The sequence below is a fragment of the Eucyclogobius newberryi genome, unplaced genomic scaffold (genome assembly GCF_026437365.1).
Source record: "Eucyclogobius newberryi isolate DKJ021-1_F unplaced genomic scaffold, fEucNew1.0.hap1 SCAF_301, whole genome shotgun sequence".
NCBI classification, from domain to species: Eukaryota; Metazoa; Chordata; class Actinopteri; order Gobiiformes; family Gobiidae; genus Eucyclogobius; species Eucyclogobius newberryi.
Genome location: NW_027315948.1, coordinates 199 through 23,549, shown reverse-complemented (window position 1 = coordinate 23,549; position 23,351 = coordinate 199). Strand labels below are relative to the sequence as shown.

The 23,351-nt window shown below is 39.1% G+C and overlaps 2 protein-coding genes across 2 annotated transcripts; both read right to left on the bottom strand.

Moving 5' to 3' along the window:
- Positions 1-1,943, bottom strand: gpr6 (G protein-coupled receptor 6). Its single transcript, XM_072461706.1, has 2 exons — positions 1,683-1,943; positions 1-1,038 (listed from the first exon to the last, which is right to left on the bottom strand). The coding sequence occupies exon 2, from the start codon at positions 1,016-1,018 to the stop codon at positions 11-13; it is 1,008 nt and encodes a 335-aa protein (XP_072317807.1). The 5' UTR covers positions 1,019-1,038; positions 1,683-1,943; the 3' UTR covers positions 1-10.
- Positions 1,944-7,375: 5,432 nt separating this feature from the next.
- On the bottom strand, positions 7,376-22,733 carry LOC140374713 (polyphosphoinositide phosphatase-like). The gene is made up of 8 exons (XM_072461708.1): positions 22,536-22,733; positions 22,110-22,168; positions 21,154-21,301; positions 20,961-21,044; positions 20,173-20,371; positions 10,973-11,058; positions 8,887-8,961; positions 7,376-7,841 (listed from the first exon to the last, which is right to left on the bottom strand). The coding sequence occupies exons 1-8, from the start codon at positions 22,694-22,696 to the stop codon at positions 7,664-7,666; spliced, it is 990 nt and encodes a 329-aa protein (XP_072317809.1). The 5' UTR covers positions 22,697-22,733; the 3' UTR covers positions 7,376-7,663.
- Positions 22,734-23,351: the final 618 nt, after the last annotated feature.

The following is a 23,351-nucleotide window of genomic DNA, read 5'->3' as shown; positions in this document are numbered from 1 at the left end:
CAGGAGCATTTCAAACCTCACTCGGCGACCTGGATCGGTAAACACCCTTGGACTGAAAGCAGCCACAGAGAAGCATGTAGATTGAACGTTGTATCTCTGCGTTTCTGTAGGCATATATAATTGGATTGATCATCGAGTTGTACGTGGCCGGCAGTAGTGTAGCGTAGGTGTAGATGGACGGGTAGTGCCGCTCACCAACCAGACAGTAAATGGCAAAAGGGAGCCAGCTGGCACCGAATGTCCCTAATATTATAGCCAGCGTGGAAACCCCCTTTTTAGTGGCCACATAGTGAGAAGTGGCAAAAAAGTGTTGTTGGAGGGCGATTTGATGGGCATGGTGGCACACGATCTTGCAAATCTTGAAGTACAACGTGAGCATGAGGACGAAAATGACAAAAAACGACAATGCCAAAAGTGTGAGGTTACTCTTCGTCAGCGGATGGACAATGCTGCAAGTCGTTGTGTCTTCTATGCAGTTCCAGCCTAAGATGGGGAGCAAACCCAAAAACAGGGACACACCCCACGTCCCCACCAGCATGACATGAACATACTGCAATGTCTTTTCGGAGAAGTACGTCAGGGCGTTGTAAAGGGAGAAGTAGCGGTCCACTGTAATGGCTAAAAGACTGCTAATAGATGCGGTGAATGAAGCAACCAAGAACCCAACAGTAATCAGACTTATGGTTTCAGATGAGATGACATACTGAAAGACAAAGTTCAGGATTAATCCCATGCCGGCGAGCAGATCTGCCGTTGCCAGGCTTCCGATGAGAACAAACATGGGTGTCCTCAAAGTCGGTGTGTAAAAGATTATGGCAACGACAATGGCGTTCTCACAGGCGATGACCGTGCCGGACATACACAGCATGATGTCCCAAGGGTTGATGGGAAAGTCCAGGGGGGCGGTGGAGAAGTCCAGGCTGCTGTTCTGCTGAGGAGAGTCCACCTCGGGCCAGGACATGCCCTCGCCGGACCCCGCAGTCGCAGAGGAGTCGTTGACAACCAGCGACTCGTTCATCGCTGCGCGCACAGTTTCACCTGTGAGGACTAAAGAAAGAGGAAAGTGATGAGCAATAAGTGGTTTCATTTCATCCATGATAACCATCCAAAACTGATCATGCCGCCCTGTGCTTATCATAGTCAAAGCCACTTATTGTACATAATATTATATTACACTTAAGTCACCGTCTGTTTATTCTGTCCATGTGCTGTACTGTACACAGCCAAAGTCCTGTTAGCTTTATGTCTGTTTTTAATAATTATTTATCTTGGTGTTTTGTTGCATGTTCCTATTCTCCTGCCTAAATTGTGCATACAACATTGGACAAACACATAAAAATGTTTATTAACATCTTTGTGACGCTTTAGTTTTGTTGTTAACGAGTCACTGGGTTCCTTCAATTAATCAGTACAAATATTCAGTATAAAATTTGAATACCTCACGTTTAATTATTTATGTAAAAGTAGCAAAAAACGGGTCACATGAGGTGGTAAAATAAGCCAGTGCCTGACTCTGATGCCGAATTAAATAACCATCAAGTAAATGTGGCAGTATTCAAATGGAGTTTTGTACCAGAGCTTATCTGTGGCGTTTGCAGCAGACCCGGAGCTGTCCGTGGTGCTGAAGTGACGCTTAGTCACGTATGACAGTCACTCTCCCACACGTGAAGACGTTCACTCACCTCCGAAGCAAAACTAGAACCACTGAGATTCTCTGCAACTTCTGCAGCGACGAGAAGTCACGTAGAGTCAAGAGAAGCCACAGGTGTCTCCTCTCCAGCGGTACCAAAGTCAAGCCCCCGGTAATGTGCTTCCCACGCGGGGCAGACTACATGGGCAGGGATGGTGTGTAGCATTGACCAGTGCTCGGCTCAGTGAGGAGGAGGAAATGTGGTGAAGAGTATGAGAAGGGGGAGGAGAAAGAGAAAGAGAGGAAAAAGAGCGCAAAACGCAGGCGACGTCAAGACGCACGAGAGAGAGAGAGAGAGAGAGAGAGCGAGAGAGACTGAGCCAGTGAAAGAGAGGGAGAGAGAAACTCTTGATTTACCATAAAAGTGCCGATCTTCGCTTTTTTAGTAGCCGAGTCTTGCTCAAAATAAAAATTAAAATTAAAATTAAAGTTAGCAAAAATACAATAACAAACTTAATTACAAACTAACGGAACTAAGCCTAATAAAAACATAATATAAAAACAATACAAATTACAAAATAGCTCAAAAATACAAAATAGCAGCTAAAATCCAATGAATAAAAGAAAACAGAGGACCACACAGCTCCCGCGGTGTAAAAGGGGAATTGTAAATAAATGTAGTAATACTGATCTTGCACAGCAGCCATGTTCCTGGACCATTCCTTGTGTATGTGAGATATGTGAGCCAAAACCTCTGCATTTGAACATGGAGAAATGTCATTATGAGCCGACAGAACAGGCTGTTTCTTGGTACTGTGCGTTCTGCATTACAAGTCACCAACAAGGCTGTGATAGAAACACACCTTTCATACAATGGTGCTCTGACTGAGAGGTACCGGCAGTGCTCATACAAATGGCACATTTTGCTCAGAATGTAAATGATTTGTCGCTCAATGTGTTTCCTCTTTTATATTTCACGAATGAACTGCAGTCTAACGTCAAAGTTCAGTGAGAATGAATTATAAAGGGTGAAGGTTATTACCGTTTTGTGTTATGGAGTAACAATAGTTGTAGGTACTGGGACCACTCACTTCCTCTTTGGTGTCAAGTTTATCTAGATCTCGCTGCTAAAGATGTTTACTGGCCTTCACTGAAAAGCATGAGTCTTTAAGTTCTTTTATTTAATATTTTGAAACAGGTAGAGCCACTGAAGGAGGTGAAAACCCTTAAACAAAGAACAAAACCCAATGTAATTTACACATATAAAATCACATGGCATAAATAACTTTATTGGGTAAGTAAATACATGCATCTGAATTCCCTGAACTCCCAGGGAACTAAAGTAGTATGTCTCTAAATGCATTGCAATGTACTGTGAATCCATGCGACCTCTGGCACAATCTAAAACAGCACCAGAACGTATTAAAAGTTAATAGTGCTTTTCAAAATGAAAAAAATCACATGCAAACTGAAAGCCTTTTAGTCTTCAAGAGCCCATCGTTATAACAAACCTCATCAACTGTATCCCATTTGTCAACCGTGTGAGTATTTTTTAATATTTATCTCCCCACATGTTTCTCCACTAATTTAAAGCCTCACAATGTAACTTTTTAGACAAAAATAGACAAAAATAAAAGCTTGTTTTTATAATGTTTATTGCACTAAAAATGTATTTAAAAAAAAAAAAAAACATTTGTCCATTCTGTGTTGTTGTTGTTGTTGTTGTTTTATGGCGGTTGGCATCCAGTGTTGCATTACCGCCAGACTGTGACCAGGCTTGCATAGGAGCCCTCTACTTGTTTCTATGGAAACATTGTTCCTTTGGCTATAATATCACACAGTATGGCATAAAACATATTCATCTTTATGAAGAAAGTTCCAAAGCATGGTTTTAACATTCCATTTCCATGGAATTGTGTTGGTCTTTCCAATTCCAAAAAGTACACAGTGTCACGTTTCTTAATGTTCCAGAATGGCATTAAACTTGTCCATATCAATAGAGATAAGGAGGTGGCCCCACAAGACCAAGTTACAGGTCAGATCTGTGGAGAGGAGTGGGCTCCTCTCCACAAGAATACGTGTTTTTCAGTGTATGTTTTGTCAATAAAAACACCTGCTATTGAATAAATGTAAGATAGAGAAGTTGAATAACATAATGTGGAGCAATAACATCTCTCCACCAGAAATGTTAAAACATCAGTAACCGTGCAACACCTGACAGAAAACGGAAAACAGACCTTATTGTCCATAGATCAGTGTTGATCCACTGTTATTGGCTGTAACTGGGAGGTGCATTCATTCATTCATGAGTTAAAGTGGTCACATGAAAAGCCTGGTGACTGTCAACCAACAGCGAAGCTCCTAAAGCTGCGCTTTAATATTAACTATTAATTAATGTTAATTATTATTTTCTTTTCAAAACATAAGCTCATTACATTTAGAACCCTACGCTCTACCCTCCCAATTGTGTGTCTTTCCGAGAAGCCTGGCCCAAAATAACATCTGCAAAATGCCTTTATTCATCTACAAACCACATGAGCAGCTGAGAGGCTTCTGAGTAACAAGACACCTGCTCTCAGGAAGTAAAACATGCTTCAGAAGAGACTGCTTCTGTTTTGAATGTGCAAATGGAACAAGCTTTTATGATAATGCATATGTGACCCAACAAATGGAAGAGCTCAACAGACCAATAGACCGTCTGCATTTCAAATTGAAATACTCTTCTCAACACAACACGACCTACTCTAATACTTGACCCACTTTTCATCCTGAAGCTAAACAAACAAACAAACAAACAAGCAAACACAAAATGTCCTTTCTCACTCATAGATACTGGCAGTTGACATAATATTGATACACAATGTGTCTGACCTACTGCAGTCACAGCACTGAAGATGTCACGATGACCTTTTACAGCTTCCGCTGCTGAAAAGTCAAACGCAACAAGGATTTAATGTGATAACAACTGCAACAAGCATGATAAAAGTGATTAGGTCATTAGGTCATGAAATACTGTAAGATTGTGTAACCTACACATTGGATTGAGGTTGTTGGTGGCATAACACCAATACTAGAAATGGGCTGCAGATTTCTAACTTTAAAGTTTAAGTCATAGCTGTGGGTTTTTCATTTATTGCATTAAAATGCCTTAAAATTCCAGTTTCCCGCCAGTGGGAAATTTGAGTTTTTCCTAATTTATAATTTTTTTCCCACCATCTGATGAAAAAATACCTACCAAGCTCCTGGAAATGTAAACATATATTTAAAAAAAAGCTGAAATCCACAAATTTTCTACATTTCCCCCAAAACTCATTTTTGTTTAATTTGAGTCTCAGCTCACAAAGAGTCCAGCCACTTGTATTTGCTCAACATTTTCAGCAGAAACAGCTCCAGTTTGAAAAATGAAACGGAATGAAACGTGCTCTTTGTTTAGGCTGCTTCCTGCAGAAGAAGGTTACGTTCTCAAGCAAAGATGTTGGTGTCACAAGTAACAGTAAATTAACTGCAAGGATTTTTAAGTTACTCAAAATTGTTATTTAATTACATTAACGTAAAGTATTAATAACTAATTTACACCAAACACTCGTGGTTGTGTAAACCTATTTTGTTGTTGTTATTATTATTATTATCATTATTGTCATTTGTATTTTGTCTTTGTTCTTCACATTAATGAATTAATTTATACGGGAAACCTCCTTTTCATAAGTCCCTTTTAAAACACAACACAAAATAAACAACAAACACAGGATACTAAAACACAAAACATTCAATAAAATGTAATTTTGTTCCACAGGAGCAAAGTGGCTGAAAGCCTTTTTTCCTGTCTCTGTGTTGATACGATGGGATTGTAAGATAAAAATGTCCTGAGACCTCAAACGGTGAATACTTGAACTGATGTGTAATAAAAGTCCAAATACAAACTAGAGCCTTATACACAAAGCAAAGGCAGTGCTGTTCTTGCATCCAATGATTGCCATTCTACTTTAGAATGGAATTCACACTGGTGAGTTCTGGTGTAGGACTGTAAAATTATGGAATTAAGTAAATTGCAAATTTAAATAAAAAAACTACTTTCATAAAATAAAATATAAACGTCTCAAATATAAATGTGTTGGTGCCTCTGAAAACTATATAGAACAGGGAAGTGTACTTTGGTTTAGGATGATTATCCGTGCTTTGCTGGCTGGCTGATTTCAGTGTATATAAAGCCGTTTCAGTGACATTTTTTGGTTAATTTTGTCTCTGTTTTAAAGTAAATAAATAATTTCAATATACACAAAGCACTTCTATAGCACTTCTCAGGATACCCAAAGATGCTTCACATTGTATTGTTCATTCACGCTTAGCACCATGGTGGTGATAAGCTACTATTTTAGCCACAGCTGACAGAAGCCAATCCGCGCCATCTGACCACCACCAACCATTCTCTCTTACACCTGATCCATAATAGGCAATGCGGGTGAAGTGTCTTGCCTAAAGACACATTTCCTCTAGCGCCCCACTGCCTCACTCTCCCATCAAAGTACTAACCGGGCCTGCCCTGCTTAGCTTCAAATCAATCAATCAATCAATCAATTAATCATAAAAATGAAGCCTTGCATGGGCAATTTGATTTTTTTTTTTTAATTAAAAGAACTCTGGATTATGCCACAGTGGACTATGTTGCGTGGTAAAATGGACCATGGGACGATGGAGGGTGTGACGTGGGGGGTTTGAAGGTGGAGTAACCAGATAAACAATCCGAGTCTCAATTCCTCGTGGTGTGGATATATATATATATATATATATATATATATATATATATAAGATAAGATAATCCTTTATTGTCCCACATGGGGAAATTTCATTGGTGCAACGCAGGCAACACTATATAAGTGACCAATGTACAAAAATGATGACAGAGAAAGACTATGTTTGAGCTGCTCAGAAGAGACAAAAGATGTGATAGGCGGCGTCTTGGAAACTAATAGATCCATGCTTGGAAACAACAGGCGGGTGGGGGGGGTGCATGCGCATAAAAAAAAAAGGACTCTATTAATCTTTTAAATCTCAAAAAAGGACATACAAAATCTGCATTTTCATCACTAGCTCGTTCAAAGCTGTTTGATAAGATTTTTTTATCCCCGTGTTGCTCAGAAAATGTAAGTCCTCACTACCCCCCACTTCCGCCCACTGCCCAGTACTTATCAGGCTAAAGGCCATAAAGGGTGAGATACTACGATGAAGAGGCTCATCAGTTCTGCAGATTTGAACATATTTTAGACTTAGATATTGCGGTTTACAATGACCAAAATGTAAAATAATGATTTCGATATCTCATGGTTTAATACTAAATAACAGAGACAAAGCATAAAATAAAAAAGTAAGACAGATGCCATTAACTTTTCCTTTGGAGAAAAATGTGTAACTGAAATGTTCTCTTCAAACCAATCAAGCTAGCCGACAGTTTTGCTCACATGCACGAGCGTTGTGTGTGAAGCGGCTCACGAGGCTCGGGCGCCCACGCTTCCCCAGGGCGTGATTACACATACATGTTTTGTGTTTAAATTCAAGCTTTAGACGGAAGGTGTGAACATGAAAGAGAGAAAGAAAGGAGTGTAAATGTCATAATGGCTGCATGATAAAGCGACCACAAGAGGGAGCGCAGAGGAGGAATAAGAGAGGAGGAATAATTGGAAAGGGCAGGACCAGATCAGTTTTGTTAGTCATGAGATGGAAAAAGGACGAGAATAATTTGCGACATCATTTAGGGATTGACACGTGATTTTAATGGAATGTACAGAATTTATACATTAAATTATATCCAAATGATCTCTTAATAACAAACTAAAAACTTAAGGCGGATAAATAATAAGATAAAAAGCATAAATATATAAAAAAAAAAAAAACATTACAATTTAGTCTGTACAGTGTCATTTCAAAACTGTTAAAAAATGTAGCGCAGCAACAGCGGCTCAAACTTGAAGCATTTGCAGGCAGATTAAAGCGATAATACAACGGTTCATATGGTTTGTAATCACCGCTCTTCTCGTCTCACATGTATCGGTTCTTGACGTACTCGCGGTACATCAGCATGTCCTCCCGACACAGCGCCCTCAGCTGGCCCTGTCCCGTCAGGACGTGGCGCTCGAACACGTCGCGACTGTCCGCGTCCACCGCCGGCGCCAAAACCTCAAACACGCTGTCGTCTGGGAAACGGGACACCGCTTCTCTGAAACACAAAGGAACCAAATTAATTAAACGGGAAAGGGTTATTTTATTACAAATTATGACCAACTACTGTATTTGTAGTATCTACTGTATCACCTCCAGTTTTCCTTTTTATACAGTTTTTGGTTCCATCATTGTTGATTAATTGTGCTTTATAAATAAACCTTGAACTTGACCAGGACAGAATTGAAGCGATTCTTGAAAGTGTCAAATTTACTGCATAAACGTAACGTTTATACTGTTTTTGATCATCGTTTTAACCACTATATATTTTTGCATTTACACACGCAGCATGTTTACTCTCCATTTATTCCTTTGTGATGTTGGCTCAGTGAAAGGCTTTTTATTTGAGTGGAGGATCTTCACAGAGGGAGCCATAAACTAAAGACCTCCCCGGAATAAAGGCACATTTAACAGCGTCTGAGAATAGCACTGTTTCACAATAACCGGCAGCCCCTCGTGAACCCGACATGAGGGTGAGGAGAGGGAAGAAACTACTGACGAAACGGACGGAAGAAGGGTCCAACGCAACAGACGCCGTCTTAAGTCTGAAACATTTATTAAGGCAATTTTTTATTTTTAGTTTAGCTTCGAATTATATTATTTTTTATAACAAAGTCCCCTTCTTTTCCCCCATTTAATTCTGATAGCGTGGCTGTTAAGAAATACATTTAAATAGTTTAGACACGATTTCCTCTTTGATTTATATGAGTTTTGAGTTGAATGAATTTTAAACAAACGGTTATAATGGCCAATGTTGCTTTATCTGGTTTCCTGGTTGTAATAAGTATCTATACAAAATATTTAAGGAGAAATATATAAATATAATAAATAATGGTTAAGACACTACTTACTTAGTATGGAAATCGTGATTGAAATCTTAGTATGACACTAAGAATATTTTACCAGACAGAGCTATTCACAATATTGACCTGTGAAAGACTTTGTTTTGAACTTAAGAGAACATCATCCCGAGGTCTCAGCACGTGCTTCTGAATAAAACCCACGTGACTCATTGTCTCATTTTGACACTTGGCAGGACTCACAGAGGACGGAAGCCCGAAAGACTGGCCGTTTTATTTTTCTCCACTTGATGCCGGTTCTCGCCAAGATGAGCAAACCTGCAAGACAGAATTCATAAAAAATCATACCTTTTGTGATTAAGGTGCGTTCTTGTGACATCACAACGTTATAAAATGGCTTTAGTTTTAAACAGGTTGTGTTAAGATGATAGAATTTGATAATGTGATAATCTCAGATGGCAGGCAATGGCCTGTGTAACTTATGAAAGAAATATACAAAATACAGTGCATCTTTTTTGTTATGTTACAGCCAAAATGGATTCAATAAAATATTTGCCACAAAATTCTACAAACAATACCCCATAATGACAACGTGAAAGAAGGTTGTTTGAATTTTTGGCAAATGTATTCAAAATGAAAAAAAAAAAAAGAAACACACACAAAAACCCCCACATGTACACAATAAGTGTTCACAAGCTTGGAACACCTATTTATGGGCAGTTTCTCCCATTCTTCCTTGCAGAACGTTCCAACCTAGATAAGTTTAGTTGGTGAGCATCGGTTCACAGACATTTTCAGATCTCTCCAGAGATGTTCCAAGGACAGAGTTGTCCTGTAGCCACTTCTTTGTTCTCCTGGCTGTGTGCTCAGGGTCTTTGTGTTTGAAGATGAACCTTCGCCCCAGTCCGAGGTCCAGAGCGCACTGGAGCATGTTTTCATCAAGGATATTTCTGCACACTGCTGCATTCATCTTTGTGCTGATCCTTACTAGTCTCTCAGTTCCTGTCGCTGAAAAACACCCCCATAGCATGATGCAGCCACCTTCTTTCATGTTGTCATTATGGGGTATTGTTTATAGACTTTTGAGGCAAATGGTGACTTAAATTTTGTTTTGCCTTCTGCCTTCTCATTATTTGTCATTGACTTGCCATATTAATCTCATGGTTTAATGTCCTTTCCTATTATGCCACTAACATAATAGAAATGTACTTTGGTACAAGGCGAGGGAGACTTGTCCACAAGCAGAGCTGCTTTTAAGTCTCAGAGCCACAGGACGCCAGTGCAGAGACCTGAGCACAGGACTAATGCGATCGTACTTCCTGGTACTGAGCAGCAGGATGGAACATTCATAAAACCACAGCAACCATCAGAAAGGTTACACAGTGCACCTTTAAAAGAATGGTTAAATGTAGGTGGAAGTATTGTAACATTTTCATTTTGAACAGGAAACAATCCAACACATGAATTAGTGATAATACAATACAGGACTCTCATTACAGAAAATCAATTACTTCTAAATCACAAACATCTTATTTTTGGACACAGAATGTGGTAGCATGGGGTTAATCATGTCTGCTGGGGTCTCCCCAGAGTTCATGATCCAATCTAACATTTTCCCAACGGACAAATTCTCACCAAGACACAATAATAAACAAGTTTACGGTTCCCTCTGGCTGTTGGTTATGATTTTAATATGAATGCATTGATTAGCTTTGGCTTCGCATCTGGCGTCGTTCCAACATTTGATAATGAATGCTTGCTCATTATATGGCACAACCACATGAGAACACGAGCTGCATTCTTCAATATAATTAGGTTTTTTGTTTGAGTTAACCAAGCAGCTTCAGGCTCAGATAAACTGACAATGATGTTTGTAAAACTGCACCAAATACTGACCAGTTCTTTGACCAGTTTGTCCTGTGAAATAAATACAAACTGTGTAACAAGCGTGAAATGAGAGCACAGACAGTTGCTGGTTTAGCTGTCGGGAGCAAACATGGAAGAACAGGCTGACATAAGACTAAATTGAAAATGAATCTTTGGGTTGTTGTTAATGTCATGGTGGACAAAGTCATGAGGTCAGAGCAGGGATGAATGTTCTTTTTTGCAAATCATCGTCAGCTAAGGCCCAAGGCTGACTCTTTTTAACAAAAATAAATGCAACCATTTTGCCTGATGGATGAGCATAAACATCAAACAGCAGCTACTCTACAAATTACTCTTGTTCACGTCAACGGGACAAAGAAAAGCATGTGACCAACATCATTCATTAAGGTTTGACTGATTAATTTAACGTTTAATGGCAATATTATAATAATATAAATTGTACCCTTCATAAATGAGTAGGTCCTTCTCTTCAGGAAACTCCGACAGGTTAAGTCCATACCGCTCCTTATTTTGCTGTGGCTGCGTGTCCTAAAATGGCAAATTGAAAATGTAAGTAGCTTTAGAGAAAATAGAAGACCTACATAGAAAACAATAATAACCTCTGTACGAACGTTTGTTTGACCCCATCTCACAATGGAACAGAAAATAAATATTTTCAGTTCAATTCAAAGTATTTTTGTAACACCAGAATCACAACAGCAGTTGCCTCGGTGGGCGCCCAGAAGTGTTTATTTCTGACAGAAACTTGGAAGATCAAACAATGAAACAATCACTGGTCAATAATAGAGAAGCAGATTAAACAATGTTCAGAGGAATTAAGCAAATCTCCCAGCATTCCCTGTCCTTAGACCCTCCTTCTTGGTGAGGAAAAACTACAAAAAACCCAGTGGGGGAAAAAATGGACACATGCGGGAGAACCACAGTAAAGGAGAGATCCTGCTCACACGGACGGACAGGCTGAGATGGTCCAGAACTATGTACTTCCATTTGCAGATTAAGACTGTTCATCTAGCAAGAGAGTTCATCAGGCAGATGAGGAGCATCCGGGTCTATAGGTCAGGGTCTTGAGATTGGGTGGGTTGTCAGTGATTGTGAAACCGTGAAGACCTTTATTTTTAGGAAATGGCTGACTTATGTCAATTTTTATTTAGATTTTGTTATATTTTTGTATTACTTTTATTGTTTTTTGCCATTTCTATTGCATTTCTGATTTATTAACGCTCTTGCTGAGAAAGCACTGGGTGGAGAGACCCTATAACCATTCATTGAATTGTTTATTCCACTTGATTGTTGTACTTTGTATCTCGTCTTTAAACGATGGACTAACTTTGTGTCTGAAACAAAATAAATAATAAATAAATGCTTTAATATGGCATTGGCTATTACTAAGAGTCTTGTTATATTGATTTGTTTTTAATTACACTCTACCTAATTACACTATAGGACATCAAGATAATTTATTTAATCGATAATTGTGATTTTTTTTTTTTTAAACATTACGCATTTAAAATTTTAAATGTCTTGTTTGTTTGGTCATGATCTCAATAAATCCTGAATAATCGTTAAATTGTATGCAACTCCTTCAAACAGTAAGTGCAATCAAGGTAAAGGAGTCCAGTGCAGCCGTGACATTATAACAGGAGCAGACATTAAATGATCTCACGTTCTGTAACAAAACAGTCTCCTGTAGTTCTCACACCATGTCCTGCGTTTACAATAACGCGTGATTAACAGGGTGGGATCGCAAAACAACCTCTATCAGAAAGACTAATAAATTCTATGAAAGATAAAAAGATGAAAATAGAAACACAATTTACCAATTTGAGATTTTTGGTCTAACGACTAACTGCATCCTCCATTGAACTCGCAATGAGCTTATGTTTATATTGTCTAACTGTTTTACTAAATAGCAAGGTGAGCAGGTGTTTTTCCTTTTCATCTACAAATTATTTATGTGCAGTAGAAACACTAAATTATGTAGTAGAATGCCAGGAAATATAGAATAAATCACCACAATACAAAACATAATTAGTATGATACAGAGAGATTTATAACCCCCTGGCTTTATAATGTGTTATGTAACTGCATGTTCACTAAGGGGAACATTGTTCATGTTGATGGCTTTTGACACGGCACTAATATGCTTAGCACAACACATTGAATATTTTTTAAACATATTCTTATTGATCAAGAGAGTAAAACTAATTACACAAGACCAGGACGCCATTTGAGAACTACCAGCTGTGAAAACACTGGACACAAACTACTGCATATATAGAAAGAGAACACGCAAACAAACGTTCAGCATATGCCATGCTCAATATGTGCCCGTACAGTCACCCCCGCAGCTGCCTCTGAACATGAAATAAGTGCGTGATTACATACAGCACGGACTAATGATCCACTCTTTAAATATTTCAACAGTTTGATGTTTTGCCGCTGCACTGGCAACAAGCCATTCTCAGGGACAAGCTTAAAGGCAGAGCGTGCGCTCGACACGTGCGGTGCGTCGTTCAGTCCATCGTTCACCCTGCCCGGCACCAAATATTCATGAGCTCTTCCCACTGAAGGACAAGAGAAGAGCGGCTGCCACAATACATACAGTACTATAAAAAACACATCAGAAAATGGCCACACGTTGTTCATTTCCTGTTACAAGATTATTAAGGCCATTACTGATAAGAGAAAGCCCCTAAAAAATATTACTTTAAAATCCTCATTTTGTAAGCACAGAGTAATCTATTGATTCATTGTTCATTTGATAGGGAAAGGTACAACAAGCATAGGTTACATATAATCTGATGCAGGTATCACAAGTGGCTGCGATTTATTTCTTATGATCCCTCAGATTAGTCAAATCAGATTTTGCAGTTTGCATTTAATTTAAATACTCTTCACATGCACAGAAAAATGTGGTGATTATCTGAATAGAGGTATTAACAGCTCAGATCTAACAAAGGGTGTGACAAAAAAAACACACACACAAATAAATACAGTGAATATGTTCAGATACATATAAATTCATACATATGAGTTGCATAGCAGTTGAGTTGAAACTGGCTAAATGAAAAATCATGGAAAATATAATAATAAAAAATACGTGAAATACAAGAACATATAGTGCCTGCGTGACATCACGCAGACACTCAATTATATATCTTTATCTGAGAGGCACAAGCTTGTGTGTCTGACTCATGGCTAGAGACGTTCAGTGGGCTTGTCCTCCACGTGCCTGTGTCCTTCCTCATGTATTACAGTGAAGAGGAGGATGTGTGTGAATGGTGAGGTCTTTATCAACGTGTCAGTTCATTCATTAACACCCCTGTGTCCAGGGAGCTACTTTCAGCTGTTCAAAGCCAAAGCAAATGTCACTGTCTGTCTGAGGCAGAAGGTTTTGCATTGAAATTACTGAAAAAAAAAACCTTATGTCTGACTATAGTTTATTTGAAATAGATTTGATATCTGAAATAAAAGGAAATAGTAAATATAGCACATACAAAATCTGGTGATGATTTGATTTCTAGAGTTGTCAGATTATTTGTCATGAAATGTCATGTAAACAATTCACATCTGGGCAGGTTTTGACAAGGAAAATATGCATAAAGGGCTAAATAATGTGGCAAAGAGAAACATGAAAGAGAAAATGTAAGTCAACAGGTGTTTTTGATGATCAGATTTGTCTTGGGTGTAAACACACCAAACATTTGCCCTAATTATTGGGTTTTCTGATTATTCTGGTCTTCAAATTAAACTGGCCAAGTAAATGTACCCAGAGTTCCTTTAAACGTTCAGATGAGTGAACGTGTCTATATGATCACATAATTGACCATGTGCCTTATAATTGACCACCAGCCTATCAGTCAGAACCAGCGTCAGCCACTGTTCCGTGGTTCACTCTCTCTCTTGTATTGAATCTCGCAGCATTCACACTCTCCACTGGTCAATGATTCACTCCGTTTAATACTGACCACTGGCTTACTGGACCACTGGACCACCGGATTAACTGTGAAAACTCATAATTTTTATGTACCTTAGAAAGAAGACAAAACTTAACTTGGTGAATTAACCATGATCACTCTGAGGGGATCAAAATCATTCACTGGCAAGACTCCGGGTCAAACGCCTGATTATTGTTTCTGTCAACAACATAATGTAACAATGTAAGAATGTAATAACAGTATGTAAACAACATACAAATAGAGTTAGCACTCTAAAACAAAACAATATGGAGGATTAATTTTACTGTTCTAGACCATAAGTACATTTATTTTTTACATGCTATACTATAGTATCTAGTATCTACCACTACGAGAAAAAGGTTTTCAGTAACAGTTTGTGGAGTGAAGCTGTGGAACGAACTGAAAGAGGAGCTGAAGCTGTGTCCAAATATTATATTAAGATATCACGTTACAGAGAGCGAAACTTAAAACTGATAACAGATGATGCAAATCATTGTTGTCATATACGAACTGGTTCAGAAAGTGTGTTATTATTAGTACAGTGTATTTATATAGCGTTATTTCACCTTCAAGGCACTCAAAGTGCTTGACTGGGCAAAGTAGGTGAAGTGTCTTGCCTAAGGAAACAACAACATTTTCTCTAGCGCCCAGGGCCGGCCCAAGCCTTCAGGGGGCCCTAAGCGAAAACATTTTTGGGGGCCCCTCACCACGTCATCAGAATCAGTTTTATTGCCATTGTCAGTAAACAATTCACATATGGGAACTTTCTTCAACGCAAACAAAGCGCACCAAAACTCCAGGGCATCCGTTTGCCAGTTAGTTTATTCTCAACACCTCACAAGCTCAAATATTGATAACTTAAATCCCACAATGCAACTTGGTATTCCGCTGACATCACCTCTACTCCCTGTACAAATAACACACATCCCAGATATGTTTTTGGGCGTTAAGGGTCGACAGCCACATTAGCACATTAGTTTAAATTAATGAACAGGGGGGGGTCTGGGGGCTCTCCCCCCGAAATTTTCAGACCTTTTTTGGGTCTTCTGGTGCATTTTAATGTGGTCCAGCCGGCTAAAGTAAGAGTAAAATGTTGAGGTTGTAATGCTATAAAATGATGATGTGATGAAACTGTGCCAGGAGAAAATGACTAAAGCCATTATATAATATATAATACATTAGTGTACTTAATTACTCAATACAATATTGGCTATGAAAAATAATTATGGTCAAATTGATTCATTTTAACTGAAAATGTAAAAGTAATAGTTATCCTTACTAATTTATCTTTTACAGCTCCCAACTGTTCCTTCTTGCCTAAGTGACAAAACAAGGTATATTAAATTAAACAAATGGCATAAGCATTGCTTGATTAACAACTAACACTGATAAAACAGTGCAAACATATTATTCCCAGAGAATGAACAGAACGAGAAGTGAAGGTCCAAACCTCGCTATAGTGAAGCGACTGCCACTTTTGTATAAAAATATATAGTATTATTCTATAACAGACGTAATCATAATATGTCTGGTTATTTTTCACTATCAATTTATTATAATTTATAACAAATAGTCTAATGATGCTTTTTAAATAAATTGAAATGTTTTATTGCTCTATTAAAAGTTAATTACAATATAAATGTTTGTTCTGATCAGAACATCACACACTGGACTCCTGCATGAAACAATGCTGCGATGTGATTGGCTGATGGACCTTACATGCATAAACCTTTACGTTCCTCTTATTGCACTTTAAGAAGTCAAAGTAAAACAGACATCACGAGTCACGATTGATCTCACACATGGTGATGTGAGGGAGAGGGGACGCAAACTCAAACCCACTCATCTCTAACTGAGGCTGCACAGGGGCCCGGGACAGGGGCCGCACACTGTTCACTCCAAAGTCTCACGTCAGAGGTTCTGGACGAGACGGCGCTCGTCTGGACCGGATCCCCGCCTCTTAGTGACCGGGGCATAGACGCCCCTCACCGGCCTCACCTGCAGCTAACACTACCGGGCTGGTGTAAATGTTAAGCTTATTATCTTTCATTCAGACATATTGTGCGCGGAGCAGAGCTCTCGTCGCCTCCAGCCTGAGCGAACTAACGTGACAGAATCGTGTTGTTTCAAACAGCAGCATTAACCGTCTCTTTGTAAGAGAAGTTCAATATCTGGAGAGTGTTGTTGAGTTTGCAGTTTCTTTACATCGTCAAGAAGTTTCTTCTTTCGTTTTTCGGGATCGGGGGGATATATTCCTCTGGACATGAGGACCACGCAGGGACCACGTTCTGTTGTGTTTATGTTTTGCTCTTCTGCTCGCGCACAATGAAGTTGCCCAATCAGCGCAGGTTTGGTGTCTTGGTTGCCAGATTGTCATTACAAATAAATGCGGTTTGTGCGTTATATGTTACCGCTGTGTGCGCTGCCGCGCCAGCAGCGCTACTACACTAGTGGCGCACGCTGCGCTTGCACTTCTCATAAGACGGGTTGCCAGGTTGGGGGCCCTACTAACGCCTCGGGGCCCTACGCGGCTGCTTAGTTCGCTTATAGGCTGGGCCGGCCCTGCTAGCGCCCCTGGTGTTCCAGCGGTCTCCCATCAAAATACTGACCAGGCTATGACCTGTTTACCTGCCGAAAGCTGACGAGATCTGGCGTTAGTAAACAGGTATTATAAACTTTAATAATCCAACGTTTCCAAGCTCTTAAAGGCGGTATGGACGATTTTTCGGCGATTTGAGAACGCAGGCGGAAGTGACTTCCCCCGTGCGGACTGATACAACACACACGTGCGTTTGTTTATTAGCGCAACAGAGCGCATCGCATCGCTCGTCTCCCGTAGATTTCTGTCCACTTCTGCGTCAGTTCGAACTGTCTTTCTCCGTCTTCATTTTGCCCCGTACACTGAGGGAACTATATTATGATAGATCCATGCGCTTAGGCACGCGGAAACGTGGGGACGAACCGCATGCGGCTGCAGGTGAGCGATAGGTGCGTTTTATGATTGATATGTGGCAGGACAAATGACTTATCCACGCCACGAGGAAATATGATAAAAAATTTGCTGAAAAAAATCGTCCATACCACCTTTAACCTGAAAGCTCAAGAGGCAGTTGTTACAACATCAATCTTATTCCTCCAACACCTTAATGCACCCTCACAGGAACATTAGATATAATAGTGCAATTTAACACCAATAAAGCTCTAGCTGACCCACATTACTGGTCTAGGCAATTCGGTGCAATATGAGGGTAAATGGGTTGGCCTTTTGGACACATACGGACAAGGACTGTGAATCGAAAGAGGACAAAAGCTATGGTCACCAAATAATTATGTCAAGGTACTTCTATAGTTGTATCATTGGCCAAGGCCAATGACCTACTGTAAGCCTACAGTAAGTCTTTATCTGCTGAAGTTCATCAAATATCATCCTCAGTGTTATGGCATTGCTTTGAGTAGCTGATTTTTGTCTCGCTTCTCCAGAAAATTGTTCAGACCTTGTTCCCAGTCTAGATGAAAGTCAAGAGCTGAATAGGTACGGACAAGGGGTGTCTAGTAATTTACTTTGTAACTATGATTGCAAATAAAAGCTGCCAACAAACTTAACCCCACACCTTTTCAAAAAAAGAGAGCAACATCTCTTTTATGTTGAACGATTTTCAGACATGCTAGGTACTGTGTCCCCCACAAGTTCCGTGTTCTCTGCAGCGGCAAAACACCATTTTAATATAGTGGATCTAAACACAAGATTGTCCACGACTGAGGGATCGTAGTTTGTGTCAAAGCATTTGAGTGTGCATGCAAATGTGCATGTACACTTATGAGTAGTGTACATGCACATTTCTTAGCTCATGTAGTTGAATAACTGTATAAGCGTGATCGGGTGCACTGTATTCATTCAGCTTTCTCATTGTATGATGACAAAGTATCCTGGTTTACATACTTTTTAAAAATCAGTCTGAATCAAAGTGGGACAGTTATATGGTTTTCTTGATGTAAACGTGGTGACTGACCTACAATCTGATTAATGCACATGTAGCAGCTTCAAATCTGGGTCAAAGGAAAGAAAATGCTTCTTCTGAGCAGTGACAAATAGTGCTAATACAAACACTTACAGCTGTCATATGTGAACTGACAATGTGTCATCAATAGTACTAACAGAAGTGAGAGTGATTGTCGGCAGGATGTGACTGAGCAAAATAACATTATATTATTTACTTACAGGGTGTTGCTGTGTCTCGTTTTTTAAGACAGCATGGCAAATTTGAGCTATTGTAATATTAATATGGGTTACTGTAACAGTGTGGATTTACTTTTACATATTGTGTCAAGAAAGAAATGCGGTAAATTAAATCTTACCTGCTCCATCTTCTGCCTGCAACTGTAACCCATATTTTAACATTAACAATTTGTTATGGTTCTAGGGCAATTTTGTTCAGTAAATGGAGCTTATAAAATACATATAAAGACCTGGTTTGACTTTTATGTGAGGATAATAAAACATGTGGGTTACTCATGGAGTTGCAGCACTTAGCCCTTTAGAACAGATTTTTCAGATTCAGATGCCTACTGAAGACCAGGTGTTAAAAAAGTAGATACAGTATAATAACGTAGGGCCACCATTAGTTTTGGCTTTTCTCCAATTCTACATAAACAAATGTCACAAATGTGGTCTTTTTTTTAAAAGAGAAGGTTTTATACAGGAGTTCCATTAAATTGATCAACTCTCTCTGATGTAAACCATTTACAAGTAAACAATGAAGTGGGAATATAAAGTATTTCTGAGAGCAGGAGGCAATAAGTACAATGAAACCTCTCAGGGATCCAAAACAAACGTACCGTACAAACATTACGTGCCGCGGCACCGGAGGACAGCGTGTTTTCCCGGCTTCGTCTTTGAATTGAAAGGTCTATGTGAGTGCAAGCTACGTGAGAAAGGCTGTGCGTGATGTGCGGATTGTCCCACTGGTCGGGTTATGAAAGGTCGACCGTGGTCTTGTTCCGGGACATGTGGACTTTTGCTTTAGGCGCATAATTCATAAGCTAATTTCTCCGTGAGTATGCAACAGATTGTAATAAAAAACTACATTATTTCTCAGGTGCAGATAAGTTGTCACCAGTTTACAGCTGTCAGGAACTTCCCATGCACTAAATAGTTTTGGCAACCTACTCTAGGCTACTATGCTTTTAATATAATTTGACATTTGACAACATTTATTTTTTAAATAGTCCTTGTTTAGTTCTTCGTGTTAGTCCTGCATTAGTCCTGCGTTAGTCCTGCATTAGTCCTGCATTGGTCCTGTTTTAGACCTGCTTTAGATCCGTTTTAGACCAGTTTTAGACCTGCTTTCTCTAAAAGTAAAGTCCTAACAGTTGATTTCTGTTGTTGAATTGTGCCACTGTGAGTTGTTTGTGGATCTTATAGGGATAAAACATAAAATTGTGGTGTGATTTTGTAATCCGGCCCCCAGAATACAAGTAGATCATGATCGTTTGGTCAACGGAATAAACCTTGTTAAATTGGATATTTCAATGACAATCTCCAATTACACCCAGAGAGAACATAGAGACATGGATATTCTTATAACTGATTACTTAGATTATTTATTTTATATCATTACTTTTCAAAATGGTAAGTACTCCTTAAACATCTGGGTTTGCTTCTTATTTTTAGCGTTTTAAGTACCTCCAGTGTGCGTGTGCTTTCCACAGAGTCGGTGAGGAGTTTGATGGGAGTGGAGCGCTGGGACACGGTAGCATCGTCGTCCCGGTCTTCCTCAGAGTCATCCTCAGAGGAGCTGGACAGGGCCTCCTCACTCGGGGCGGGAGGCGCACTGGCAGCAGTCTTCCTCTGGATCACAGTCTCTTCCTTATTACTCTTGTTTCTACAAAATAAAACTTATGAGATATGAAACATTTACCCTCTTTGAGAATAGCCGTTTTCCATCACATTCTATTGGGAAATGTGTTTTTTTAGATTTCTTGTTGCTTTAAATGCTGACTTGTGTCTTATTGTTCCTATGTTTTAATATTCACATTGTTATTGCTCTTTGACACTGCACAATAGAAGGCAATGACACAGAATAATCTTATTCAAAAAAATGAAACATTTTGGCTTGTATATACAAAATACCTAAAAATGATTTGGGGGTGGACAGGTGTCTTGCTGCTAATGAGCTCAAACAGGATCTTATAATTTAGATTAATAAGTGAGTAGAGGTGGACTTTTTAAAGGCAGAAAAAAAGGTATTTGAGAGACAGAATTATTGCTGATTTACAGGTATTACAATACTAGCAATAACATATAATTAAATTAGTTAAAAATCATACTGTGTGATTTCCGGATTAGTTTTTTTAGATTCTGTCTCTCACAGTGGAAATGCATGTACGATGAAAATTTCAGACCCCTCCAAAATTTCTACTTGAAAAATCGCAGGGTGTTCAACAACTTACAACCCGATTTGAAATACTCACGCCATCACAGATTTCCCGGTTTCCTCTGGCTTGCGGACAGTAAACGGACTTGGATCTAGTCCAAGAGTCTTAGGCATAAATTCTCTTTATGGACGCAAAAAACAAGAAAACTCATTAGACCTGACGCAGAGGAAGTTCAATATGTGTTAATGGATGTTTGGCCCTCACGGTACTGTGATAAAGTCAAATGTACCTTGCAGAATTAGTCATTGCGATGCAGAAGCTGTCATCAAACGAGGTAATTTCGTACGGTTTGAAGAACTCTGTGAAGATGTCAATGCTCTCGTCAAAGCGGTTCACTCTCTTGACTTCAACTTGCTCCATATTTTCTTCACAGGGGACTGAAATGACAATTAAACATGACTTTATACTTTATATTAAGAAATTATGCAGATTTGACGGTGTGTATTTGCAGAAAACCACTCAAATATTAACAAACATTGTAGAAACCATCTAAGCTTGCACTGCACAACATGTCTTTCTTCTTTGTACCGACGGATGAAACTGCAGCTCAATTGTCCCTGTACAAAGTTTGGATCTGCTTTATATCATCTTTGCAAGTAGTTTTTCTCAGCAAGTATGCATTGGACATGTTGTAGTGACTTTACAGCTAATTAGTCTTAATACAAATATTTATTATGTAAATAATTATTTGTTTTCCAGTCAGAACAGAATGACCGAAATCAGGAAACAGAATGAGCCATACCTTTTATATTTAATTGGCAGAAATGGTATGAGCCACTAAGCAATGAGTCAGGATTTGTAATGAAATGGAAATTCACAAAACTATTTTGGAGAAACAACAACGTATGACTGGAGCATGGTCTGTTGTTAACATATATAAAATAAAATAAGAACATTAGTTCTTTTTTTCAGTGTAGTGTCAGTCATACAACAAGATTAGCAAACTAAGATATAATGGAATGCAAACAAAACATGCAAACAAAAATGTTTGCATTTGTTTTACTTCTATGGAGACCATTACATTTAATTAAATAAAGATAAGATAAAATAATCCTTTAATGTCCACACAAGGGGAAATTTTGTTGTTACAAAGCAGTAGATACAGGGGGAAAGGGGGAAAGTTTCAAAAAAACACTCTTAATAGAAGAACTTATGAACAAAACAAAAAACTCTTATTTGCATTACCTTCATCAAACGGCACAGGAAGATAGGACAGAACACCTGGTGTCCACCACAGTGTGTAGCTGGCAAAAAAGACAGGCACATTACATCAGCCCCTTTCACAGGCAAAACACACTCTCTATAACCTACTAAAAGAAAATTGTCACTGCTGGACCACTTACTGTGTAACACTAAAGCACTTCGAGCTTTTATTCACGGTCAACAATTTGTTAAAATTATTGTGATTTATGGGCCCATTCGCTACACATTTGGACAAAAGCATGGCACGCTGCTTGAGAATTAATAAGGGGGTCTAGCTTTATGTAAGAGGAACAATCAGGACATGCAAATGTATAAACTCCAGGAAAATAAATTTCGCATTTCACAAGAACAAGTCCCTGAAAAGGAATAATAAGGAAATGTATGTCAGAAATTAGGTCAATTGAATACCTGCGTCTGTCTTGGGGGAGGGTCATAGTGCTGCTGTGGTGCAGGTAGAAGTCGGTTGGCAGCTCCCATAAGTGTGGCTTTAACTCTGTCGGCTGATAAACCTGAAGGAACAAGTTGATGGCATCCTGTCTGTCGGCATCTGAGGAGTGAAAATGCAACATTATATTCTGATTTAAAGTTACTCCATTTCTTTTCCATGACTTCACTTTTCCATGACACTCGAATTTCCTATAAACCTTTTGTCAGGCAGTTCTGGATGTAGCATCTTTGTACAAATCTCTTCTTTGCACCCTTCTAAACTGTCTCAATTCATCCTCACTTGTTAGATATCCTCAACTGCCCCTCTGGTTTACTGACTCCAGCCTGTTCTCATCTCCTGATCTACCACCTTTCTTGTCAATTGTTTCCAAGGTTTTCAAGCTTTCATAAGGCAAGTACACTTATTACAGCAATTCTTGCAAACACAGGCTTCAAACTTGCACAAAAAGTACTGGTCACAACCCAACATTCTTGTAGAAAATTACCAAAATCAAATACACACCAACGCCAAAATAAAGCACAGACATGGAGCCCATTAGTGCCACCCTTAGTTGCAGCCGAGTGCGAAGCACGGCCTGTGGGGGCCATTTGACCCTGCTAAAGGCTGTAATTGTTACTTGTCAGTCAGGCGCTGGTACAGCTGGCAGCCCGGTGTAAACGCTCTCTCTTCTTTCTCACACTTATTGTGCTTTATCTCCTATATTTTGTAAATATAGTTAGTATATTTTTTCTATTTCACTGTACGATAGGGACACGCGCTGGAATAGTTTTTTAATT